We start from the raw sequence: 11,845 nt of genomic DNA, 5'->3' as shown, positions 1-11,845 counted from the left end.
AATGATGAAATGAAAGTGATGAAGAGTTTTACCCTTATTCCAGCCAGGCTTAAATGGACACTGTTTTTACAATGATAAACCTATATACAGTTTTACTTAAATGTTTGTTTGTTTCCAAGTGCAGGGGATGAAACTCAGGTCAATCTTGCCATTGTTCAAGCATCATGCAAAGACACTGGTGTTTACAGATGCTCAATTACAAATGAATATGGGACAGACTCCACAGACTTACTACTCAGTCCAGACAGTATGTACTCTTTTACCTCTTACATTTGGCCTGAGTTGCACATTTTCTCTTCATCATTTGGCTGCAATGTGTCTCATCCTGTTTCTTCTCCCACAGTCTTGGTGGGAATGTCCCTACATGAGGACCTCTGTGGTAAGAGAAGACTTCGAATGTTCCAATCTTATCTGCTTTATCTTACTGGCATCCTTACAGTCTTTTGCATGTTCTTATTGTGCAGTTGGAGAAGAAATTGAAATGACACCCCTGATATTCAGTAAAGGTGTGGCTGATTCTGGCGTCTGGGGCAACAAATTATTTGGCCGTATAATGATACAGGAATCTCATATTGGTGACGGCTGTTCTCATAAAGTCTGGCGGGCAAAAGTCATCTATGGTCTGGAGCCTGTGTTTGAGTCTGGTAACACATGTATCATTAAAACATGCAGCCCTATCGCCTATGGAGGCAAGGAAGAAAGCCGCCTTATAGACAGAAACCTGGACATGATCAAACAGGTATGGAGAAATGTTAATCATGTCTTTTTAAATCCAAATCAATCTGCATTAAAGTGGATCAGTCAGGTGCCATCCCTGCCACCCTCACTGGCACTAATCACATGAAGACAGTACATTTACCTGTGCAGGCTGAGCTTATCTTTACTGGCTGTTCTCCAATGTTTTGTTCACAGGAGTGTAAAATTCACAACTTGGCTCGTGAATATTGTAAAATATTCTCTGCAGAAGCAAGAGCCATTGAAAATTTTGGATCTACTCTTGAGTGAGTAACAACACCTTATACTCCATCAAAAGTTGACAGCATGAGGTGTCCTATAGTCATATGTCACGAGGATCTTTGTTCCGCAGGGTGCTTCCAGTCTACTTGATCTACAGACCAGCAAACACTGTCCCCTATGCCACAGTGGAGGCTGATCTGACAGGAGTCTATCAGAAATACTGTGTCCTGGATCACATGGGCAGAACAGACATGAGAACTGGCTCTGGACTGGAGCAGAAATGCTGTGCCTTGCAGCACTGGACCTTTCAGTGGACCAATGGCAATCTGTTACTCACTCGGCTAGAAGGTGGGCTTACACCTGAATTCAGCACAGCACTGTAGAGTTACTCTGCTGCTTTAAGTTTCACAATTACAGAGTTTGTGTTAAAATCTAGCATACTGAAGAACAATGTTTGTGAGGCTCAGAACTGGTCGACAAATTATACACCTCACTTTCACTTACCTTCGTGTGACAGCAACAAAATGTTTTTTGCAGAACTGCCTAAAAATTTACCAAAGGTTAAAGTCTTTCGCCTCCACGATGCACCATTTGTTACACATCATGTTCTGTGTTTTGAGAACTTCTACCATCCTTCATATTTTCCTGTGGTGACGATCGCAGGTGTGTCATGTTTGAAAATGAGCAACACGACAGTCAAGTCATTGCATGGTGCTGTTTTTCAGGTGTTGACACTAAGATCACCAGTGTTGGGATTGCAGTCAAATCTACAGGGTCAGTAGATTTGTGTTGTGTTGTTTCTGTAAATTATACAGTGAAAACTCATTTTACAGCTAATTTACACTTACCCTGATCACACCTGTAACATTTGGTTTTTGTGTATGTTGCTGCAGACATCAAGGTCTCTCTCTTGAAGGGAACCCCAAAGTTTTTGAGCACTTTATCTCCCAGCACCAGTGTAACTACTTCTGTGGTCTGCTTGGCCTGAGGTCACTAAAGGTCATGGATGCCTTATCAACACCAGCAAAGCCCAAGGGCTCCAGGAGCCCTTTGCTTCAACGCAAGACGGCTGCTGGGTCCTCCAGCCCCCAGCTTGGCCGGAAAGCTGCTGGCAGCCCCAGGCTGCCCCGGAAGGCTGAGCAAGATGGCAGAAAGACCCCCACCACACAAAACGCTGCTGATGCTCCCAAAGTTGATAAGACAGTATAGGGTGAATATCTCTAAATGGCTCATCGGAAGTCACAGAAGGTCCTCAGGAAGGCCTCGTTCTCTTCAAACACCAGGGAACGAGATGATTTAACTGTTTAATTTTAACAGCTACCCTTTGTTTCTTGCCATGATCACTTGTGGATTGAAGCCCTCACATGCTGTGGAGTGTTGTTCAAATCCTAGGGCTAAAGCTGTCGTGTAATAATAAGTATTAGTTTTCCTGGCTTTGTATCCTATCAGTCCATGTACCACTGGTCACAGACTGCAAACACCAATCTCACGTTAGTGTGTTTGTACTACATGGATATGAGACATTAAAAATTTTGGACTGAAGTGGCATTATACTGTATGTTGTGTATCGTATTTGTAATTTTCAATGTATGAGCACACAATATAGTCTTTTGTGATCTCTCTTGTCAGTTAAAACAAAAACAAACATGATATGGATACATGCTTATATTGCATGTTTTAAAGAACTTTTTCAGGAATATATCAGGACAAATGTAGCTTCACATGACACTGTTGTACAGTGGCTGATGGTGCTTGGTTTTGTTACTGGAACCTATCATGTTTACTTGCTATTTTACATTGCACTGCATTTTTAGAAACTGCACCTTTGAATGCAACCGGCTGTAAAATAAAGGGTACTGTATAATTAGGCCTTGTATATTTGGAGATGCTGTGAAAGTGCATGATGTGTGCTTGTTAATATCTATCATTTTTAATAGAATGAGCACAGTATGGAGTGAGTAATGAACATCATCCCATTCAGTCTATCTGGCATCAGCTTTCAATATCACCTGGATAGATAAGGATGCCAGTGTTCTCTCAGAAGCTCCAGTTATCTGAGGGGACTCCGTCACATTTCTTTCTGTCATTGTACTGACATGTCATGAAGAGACTTGTCATATTTGGGCTGATTATCTAAGACAATTTTAATACAGCAACACTTTTACGAAGCCTATATTTTGTCAGCTACTTCAGAGTTTTTAGAAAAGCTGATTGACTTTGCTGTAGCATCCTTATACTATAGCAATGTCAGTTTATTTATAAAGCACACTTAAAAACAGCATCAGTTGGCTGAAATGCATACTGTTTCATAAATCAGGCATAAAAGAGACATGAAAAAAAGAAAGCATATCACTCAGACTATACTTAAAAGTAATAATGAATAAGATAATAGAGAAACTAGATTAAAAACACACTAGATTACAGACATGAAAAAAGAGGTAGCCACATCATAGTGGAGCGTGATCACATTTGTTAATTAGCACTAAACCCGCTGAGGCTGATGGGAATATCTTTAGTTATAAAGCTCTATGAGGTATTTAAAGGTCAAAGTGTTTATTTGTGATAGAGCCTTGTCATTAAGGGCTTTGTATGTTAGGAGAAGGATTTTAAATTGTCAAATACGTGTATCACTAAAAACCACAAATATCATCCTCATGATTGCTCTAACCATGAATATCTGTACAAAATTTAATGCAATACATCTAATAGTTGAGGAGACACTGTCAGGCTGTGGCCAAACAACAGCACAGCTACAGTTACAGAGCAATTTTCTTATCATCTGGAACCAAGGCAACTCATACATTTAAAATGAACGTCCTACAAGATTCATCATTTCATGTTGAAGCATTTTGTGAATGTCTAATATGAGAAAATAGATAAATTGTAGCTAAAGAAGAGACTGTTTCTGTGAGGTGTTGTTTGGCTAACAGCAGATCGGGGGGTTAAATCAGATTCCTCCACAGACATGAGAGAATGACGTGTTGCCAACAGCCAGGCTGTGTTTACAGGGTGAAAGGCTACTTCATCATGATAATCATTTGTGATTTTGGTCATTAGTGAGTCATTGTTTATATAAGCGAAGGCTTGCTGTGAACATACATGTAGACTTGACAACAGTGTTACCTTGGTGTCACTCCTGATGTATCTTGGCAGCGTGAGAGTGTTAGATAATGTCGACGGACAAAGAGATGACAGACAGTCATGTGTGAAGTTTTCATGGCACAGGCCACGTTTGTTACAGACTGTCAGGGCTGGCGGCAGCAGGACAAAGGTAGAAGGTGCGTCAGTGAAAATGAACCCGCTTCATAAGCTGTCATGTTATGTCCACTTTTACCATTAGTATTTACAAGATTACAGAGCACTGTGCAAAATTCTAACCATTACCTTTTACCGACTTTTATTACTCCTGATGTGTTCCCAGTTTTCAGTGAGGGAAATAGTCTGAGAGCAAAAAAGAGAACAGACACAGCAGTATCTGGAACAGGACTGACAAAAACTGACATCTGGCCTCATTAAATAATTCGTAGCGTTTCCTCCACTAGTTCTGTGTTGTCTTGTGTCCACAGGATACTGAACCAGGTCTGCTCTGGTCCTTACTCCTTTCAGCAGGCATGTTTGGTAGGCTGGATGATGACCCGCAGAGCTAACAGAGGGATGTGGTGTGATATCAACATAGAGCAGGTTGAGCCTATAATGACCCAACACACTTCTGCCATCTACTGTTAGTTTAACCATTCAGTGCATCCATGGATGGAAATTAAGGCAAATTAAAAGCCTGTTTACCTCAAATGGTGTGTATTTTTATTTGACCAAACACTGTATGTGGAGATACTGGTGTGACAGCTTGGTTTAACTGGGATGTTGTTAAAATCATGTTAATTCTATATGTTGCTGCTATTAGACTTTTTATATGTTTAAATGTTATTGAATTGGCAGTTTTTCAATTTGCAATGAAAAGTAAGCACAGGAGAACACAGAGAGGGACTGTAGCACAATAAAGTGTTTTGTTTAATTACAAAAACTCACATATTCATCACACAATCTGAACAAAATTAAAAGCATTTATGGTGTATGTAAAAGATTATCCACAACAATGTTGCTGAGTGAAAAAATATCATTCTGGAAATTAACTCAAATTATCCTGTAGCTCATCACGCTCACGTCATCTGTTTTTAAAAAGTCTCATTTGTCTGAGAACAGTAACGTCAGATAGTTAAACATACTTTAATCCTACTATTTCTTCCAAGACGTTAGACTAACAAGTTACAAATGAAGCAGGAAAATTACAGAGAAAAGATGCGCTGGCACAGCTCTTCATGCTGCACTGAGTGGCTCTGACTGTACCCCAGCATTAATGCCCACGATAAGCCACAGCAAATGAGAGAATTCTAAGTCCTCAACTGTAGAAATTTGCATGAGAATTTGGACTTCAGTAACTGGCCCTTCATTTAAATAATGAGACTCTGGCACTCAGACCCTTTAGCACGTTAGACACATCTGCAGCACCAAGTTGCATTCATTCACTGGCAATGTGTAAAAATAGGCTCCACACAAAAGATCTAGTTTGCATATGATTTTGATTGTCCTAACAGGTAGGAGAGAAGGAGAAACACTGCTCTACAGAAGCGTCAAAGGGCTAATCCAGGACATAGAAGAATATCTTTACAATCAACCAAACATCAGTGATACATTTGGGATGTACAGTCAGTAAATTTCATTAAGTTAAATGGAAGAATGGGTGGCATCCTCTCATGAGACTGCCTGTGAGTCTGACCTCACACTGTTGTACTTGTCTGACCTCATTTACCAGTGGCGGGCCAGGGGAGTCGAGACCATTTGGGCAGATTATATGAAAAAGATCACACATTCCTAAATGCCACAGACGAGCTGGCATTTGAAAAAGTTTTATCTCTATTTTGACAAAAGTCTGTGGGTGCACCTGGTCTCGGTGCCATCGCTGAGTTGACTGTCAGTGCTGAGCTAATCTGCCTTATCACAGCCAGCTTTTGCTGACTATGAAATAATGACCTTCTGATGCATATCACCTCATTTCCTCTCATGGGAGAATTTAAAGGCTAAATCTGAATAAAATCAGTGTTGCCTAAATACTGTATGTGCATATGCACAAGAATGGCTGTCCAACACAGAGCGGTGTGATCCCCTTGTCAGATGCTGAGGAGGACAAGAAGGTGAGCAAACAATACGCTGGTAAACAGAAACAAATTGGCTGAATTAAAGATATGTTTCATTACAGCCACCTCTGTGTCAACAGGTATCTTTAATAATATTTACATCTAGGAACATTCATATTCACAAAGCATTGTGGGAAACCTCGAGCAGCTTCAGAAAGGTTTTCACAGCATCAGCTCAAAAAATGAATATAATACTATGACAGTAACATAAACTTTTATCATTGACGCTGTTCAGGATTAATTTTGTGTTACATGACAAGAATTATTACAGTTATTAAACCTAACTTTTGGCATTTAAATCTTTTGGGTTACATTTTATGATAAGGTACATTTCCAAAGCATCATGTTAGCAGGACATAGCCTGAGTCACTGTGTGTCTCTGCTGACAGTGTGTCACAGGAAAACTAAACAGTGCTGCTGAATCACACTGCATCAGGAAGAAACAACACGCAACTCAGTAAAACATGGAGTCCAGAGAGAAGTTAAAATGAAGTTCTATACATTGTGGGGACTAAAACACAATAAAATATGAGTCACATAAAGGTCTACATGAAACCTGAATTTTTAATAATCAATCAGTGACTCAAACACACGTGAGGTGACACTGATAATCCCCACTCACTGAGTCAACAACCAAAACACAGCCACTGTGTGCTCACTAATTCTGTTATCACTGACTCAATCAAACATACTTCCTCTAGGAAATGAGATGCGGTGCAAATTAAAGATAGCAGTTAATAATCACTGGTGATGAAAATATCTTTGAAGTGTGTGTGTGTGTGTGTGTGTGTGTGTGTGTGTGTGGTGGGGGGGGGTGCGTTAGATTATTACAGTCTTGTTTAGGAGATAGTCCAGGAGTCAATTAAGGTTGTAGTGGAAAGTAAATTCTCACATATTTTATTTGAAGCATTTGATTTAACAATGTATAATAGTACCCATTAATATGTAAAACATTATTAAGGCAGAGTGATTGTTTTATTGGTGGTTGTTCAGTTTATGATCATAACTACATCACTGATTACAAGCCTCAATTCATTTGGCTGCATTGTTTACTGCCTGTTTATACTTCTTATTTTGCATTGTTTGCCCTGCTTGTTGCTTGTTAACACAGCTTATTTTGTTATATTACACAGCCTTAAGATGGTTTACTGTTTACTTGCGCCTTGCATGGGGATATGTACATACACATTGAGAGCCGATGTACCAGAGTCTAATTCCTCGTGTGTCGGACACACCTGGCCAATAAAGCAGATTCTGATTCTAATTCAGATTTTTTTGGCTGGTCCCAGTGTTTGACCTTCTGTGAATAAAAAGATAAATCAAATAATCCAAAGAATAATGTGCAGATTAGTCGGTGACCCCTGTATTATTTTTAAATTACCGCTCATTTATTCTGGGGTATCTTTTGATTTGCCACCCGTGTGTATCAGGCTATTTTTCGAACAGACACAAGTAGCTGAGTCCCGATTCTTTGCTCCCTCCCTCTCGTATCCTGAGCTGACAACTCAACCCAGTGCTCACAGCGAGGGCGGGACTTCCGCTTGTGCGCACCCGGAAGTTGCGGATGCGAGTTTCACGGTTTGACTGTGCATCCATATGTTCGTTTCTTTTAACGTTTTAATGTGATTTAGACACGTTTACTTTTGCTTTCCACAGTCTTATTTGCAACAATGTTATCTTTAGATTTTCTTGACGATGTTCGTCGTATGAATAAGCGGCAGGTAGGTATCCGGACGGCAGTTTCCTGTGTAGATACTACTACCTCTTTGAATCGTCTCGCACCCCAGAGCTAACGTTAACTAGCCGCCGATCGCTTTATATCGCTGCAGCGTGTCTGTCATTTGTTAGCGACACACAAAGGTTCTCCCTTATCCAGCAGCATAAAATCTACAATGAAACCTTGTCAAACAGTACAGTTGACTTCTGTGTAGCTAGCAATTTCCCTCATTTTTCTCCAGTATTGCTAGTATACAGTCAGCTAAAGCTGTTCTTACTAGTGAGTCACCAGTGATTTAACAGTTAAATCAAATGTATGAGCACAAACCAAGAGTTAGTTAAATTGGTCCTGGGCTACCTTATACCTGTAGTGGTCTCATTGATAACGTTAGATATATAGATATATGGTTATTAATAGAAACACTTTCCAGCTCTATTACCAGGTGCTGAACTTTGGTATGATAGTTTCCTCAGCGCTGATGATCTGGAAGGGGCTGATGGTTGTCACTGGCAGTGAGAGTCCCATTGTTGTTGTGCTCAGGTAAGTTAGTCACCTGTCCTGGGCTTTTGATTCTTGTCCTGGGTAATGAAGGTAAATGTGTCTGATGTCCTGGTGTTCAGCTCATTCTTTACCTGGCATGCATTTTAGTGCACACAGCTGTGAGCAAAACCAGGACGAGTGTACCAAGAATGAACTGAACACTATAACTTTTAACCTAAACAGTTAAAAAGAAAAAAGCATGAAACACATCTTTTTTTTCTGCAAGCTCCTAAGTGGATACAGCAGTATTCATGCACAGTTGCATGAAACAGGATCTTACTATAGCACAGCATTCACAGAATCACCTTTTGATTCTTTATGTGCACAAATGCTGAAGTTTTGTTTAGCTTAGCTGTGTGATAATGAATCCTCTCATCCATGGCTGTTGCTACAGTAGCGTTTATGAACAGCAAGTAATATACAGTTGGCTGTTGCAGTGAGAAATATCGATCAGATGCTTGTCACTCCCTGCAATTATTTTTGCCAGATCTTTCAGGGAAGTCATTCTTTTGACTGAATATTCATTTAGTGTTGTTGTATTACCTTTTAGGTATAAGTAATGTCACATATAAATCTTATTTAACCCCTGGTAGGTACATGAAGGGATGTCCTTAACACAGGTGGGTTTTTTGGTTGAGCAGTTGTGTTGAAAGTAGTTGTCAACATCTCTTGGGGCCTTGCAAGTATTAAGATTTGCTGTTGAACTTTGTTTCCTGTTTTCCAATTTTAAGAAAGTCAACCCTACAGCTGTTTTAAAAAAAAACACACCTCCCCTCTATAAGTTATGGGTCATTGCTCTTAAAGGTTCAGATAGCTGCTGTCAGAGTGGGAATGACCTAGTGATCTTAGTGATGCTAACTCATTTTGATTGTGTGTATCCAATGTTCACTTCAGTGGGAGTATGGAGCCAGCTTTCCACAGAGGAGACCTGTTGTTTCTGACCAACCGGGTAGAGGACCCCATCAGAGTCGGAGAGATCGTTGTCTTCAGGATAGAAGGCAGAGAGATCCCAATAGTACACAGAGTACTGAAGATTCATGAAAAGTATGAAAGAATGCCTTTTGTAGTATTGGTTTGTGTTGAAAAGTAATGCAGAAATGCTCAGAGAAGCCTGTGTGATTTCACACTTTACACCCAGTTCAGAAAACATGAATTAACCCCAACAACAGAGCGCCCCAACAGTTGTGGGACGTCAGGACTGAAAATGGGTGTCACACAGGATGACCAGTCATTTTATTTCAGTCTGTCAGTAGCCGTTTCCACACATGAACTCCAGACAATGTCTGTACCATCAGATCCAGACTTTGTCCAGAGTTGCCCTTTCATACATATAGCACACCACAGGAGGTAGTCCATGTCAGACGCGTTGTCCCCTGCTGGAAATACTCACCTGGGCAGAGCACACAGGAGGTGGGACGACACGTGGTCATGTAGCCAGTTTGTAATTTGGTCATAAACAACCAAGTCTCTTGCTGACAATTGTGGCGTCAGCTCTTAATGACAGAAGTTCTCAAGCCTCTTGACAGCCAGTATCACACACTTGGCTTCAGATAGCATTTTGCATTTACGTTCTCCCAGCTGCCGGCACCTCCTGTACAGAAGTTGTGAAAGACGGCAGGCTGTGATCTGCCAGGCACCAAAGTGTGGTCTGTCATATCCCTTACCAAGTTACAGCAAGAGTTTATGACTCTATAATCATGTAGTCTGACACAGTGACCATCTTAAAAGGGAAAAAAATATAATGTAGTCTGGACCCAGCATTAGTGTATTCAAATAGAGGACGCTGTGAATATTGGGACCTAACATCATGCTGATACTTTGTCTACAGGGAAAATGGAGACATTAAGTTTTTGACCAAAGGGGACAACAATGCAGTGGATGACAGAGGACTGTACAAGCAGGGCCAACACTGGCTGGAGAAAAAAGATGTGGTGGGACGAGCTAGGGGGTGAGTACTTTGGCCTAAAAGGCCTCAATACTGAAGATATATCAATAACACTTTTAATACAGATGAACCTGATCTGCTGTGTAGCAGAGGTCACAAGCATCAGTGAGATGTTTCTGACGTCTAGCAGAGAAGGTGTGTTTAGATTGAACCTGGATCCTTCTTGTTGTGAGGCTGTTAATCGACTGATGAATATGTTGCATGGTCGTTGCTGCTACACTTGAGTCTTGAGTTATATTGACATGGTTCACCGTTATTTCCAGCAGGACTTTCTAGTTTTACTTTAATGTCTGATCCCATGTGCAAACAAGAGTTTTAAATCAAGTGGATTTTTATCACAGACAGTCCAGGAGGGTGACAAGCAGTTTCTAGAGAAAAGTTACATAGAATCTTAAACTGATGTTTGTAACTAGACTGCATTTATGCATTAACTGCATTTGTCATTTTTTTTGACGGTGACTATTCTTATCTCCAGGTTTGTGCCATACATTGGAATTGTGACCATCCTCATGAATGACTACCCCAAGTTCAAAGTGAGTGTGTTGACCCTGTTCTCTAGTTCCAGCTGACCAACGTTCCTGGGTTGCTTTCTGTTGGTTACATCTCCTGTTTTCACTCTGCAGTATGCTGTTCTCTTCTTGCTGGGTTTGTTTGTGCTGGTCCATCGGGAGTGAAGCGCCCAGGCCTCTGAACTGGAGAAGGATCAGTTACGTCCAGGAAACCTCAGTCATGCCTTTCAAAACAAAATTAAGTTAGATTTTGTCAAACTCAACTGGCTTTTTGTACCATTTATTTGAACATTTTGTAGAAATGTGGATGGGGTGTTTATCCAAGCTTTAAAAGTATTTTTGTGAGGGAACTAGACCAGATTCAGTTTGAAGTCCATCTTTATTTGTAATCCTCAAAATGTGATGGAACATTCTTAAAAGACAAATTCTTGTTTCCTTCCTGTTGAATCATTGTGTTTGGAAAAAGATATGTTAAGTATTTTATCACGACTGAATATTAAAGATGTTAAATATGAAATCTAGTTACCGTCCGCTGTGGATTGTTTTAGGTCCTTGTCTTGAAAGTGGACTGTTTATTGTGACCACTGCCGTGTTTTTAAATTAATGTACAGAATCACATTCATTCACATAAAAGTTGGCCTGTCCTCTGTCTAGGATCTGTTGGAGCAAGTGAAAGACATTGTTTTTATTTAAAGAGAGCAGTAAAAGCAGTGTTACTAATCCTACATTAAGTTGAGCTATGTCATTTAATAGTAAATTAGTAAAAATATGTGATGTTTTTTTTTTATTTGTAAAGAAAAACATCCAAATGTATGAGATCAGTACTGACTACAGTTAGAGTGAGTTTGCAGGCGCTGCCGAAAATAATTTGTGGCTCACATTTTCTGAATGAACTGGTGCAGTGGTTTGTTTGACAGCTTTCTCACAGGAGCAGGCTGCAGGCTATGTTTCTTTTACTGTGGGATGAGTGTAGACCTGCTGTGAG

The 11,845-nt window shown here is 40.3% G+C and overlaps 3 protein-coding genes across 3 annotated transcripts in view; all 3 read left to right on the top strand.

Annotated features, from left to right (window-relative positions):
- LOC109954494 (alpha-protein kinase 3-like) overlaps nt 1–1,190 on the top strand; it is a gene marked incomplete at its 3' end in the record, with an annotated part of 10,382 nt that extends 9,192 nt beyond the window's left edge. The window contains exons 7-11 of the mRNA XM_020589851.1: nt 120–247; nt 344–379; nt 465–739; nt 913–1,001; nt 1,088–1,190. Of these exons, the coding sequence (XP_020445507.1) occupies nt 120–247; nt 344–379; nt 465–739; nt 913–1,001; nt 1,088–1,190 (631 nt within the window). The remainder of the gene's footprint in view (nt 1–119; nt 248–343; nt 380–464; nt 740–912; nt 1,002–1,087) is intronic.
- LOC109954562 (alpha-protein kinase 3-like) lies at nt 1,154–2,338 on the top strand. The gene is made up of 3 exons (XM_020589975.1): nt 1,154–1,305; nt 1,683–1,731; nt 1,851–2,338. Exons 1-3 carry the CDS (start codon nt 1,194–1,196, stop codon nt 2,164–2,166), a joined length of 477 nt encoding a protein of 158 aa, XP_020445631.1. The 5' UTR covers nt 1,154–1,193; the 3' UTR covers nt 2,167–2,338.
- A 5,260-nt stretch (nt 2,339–7,598) lies between these two features.
- On the top strand, nt 7,599–11,381 carry sec11a (SEC11 homolog A, signal peptidase complex subunit). Its single transcript, XM_020589803.1, has 6 exons — nt 7,599–7,870; nt 8,297–8,406; nt 9,301–9,450; nt 10,235–10,354; nt 10,827–10,884; nt 10,975–11,381. The coding sequence occupies exons 1-6, from the start codon at nt 7,820–7,822 to the stop codon at nt 11,023–11,025; spliced, it is 540 nt and encodes a 179-aa protein (XP_020445459.1). The 5' UTR covers nt 7,599–7,819; the 3' UTR covers nt 11,026–11,381.
- The last annotated feature ends 464 nt before the right edge of the window (nt 11,382–11,845 follow it).

Source organism: Monopterus albus, unplaced genomic scaffold (genome assembly GCF_001952655.1).
Source record: "Monopterus albus unplaced genomic scaffold, M_albus_1.0 scaffold10.1, whole genome shotgun sequence".
Taxonomy (NCBI): domain Eukaryota; kingdom Metazoa; phylum Chordata; class Actinopteri; order Synbranchiformes; family Synbranchidae; genus Monopterus; species Monopterus albus.
This window is presented reverse-complemented; position numbering and strand designations above follow the sequence as displayed.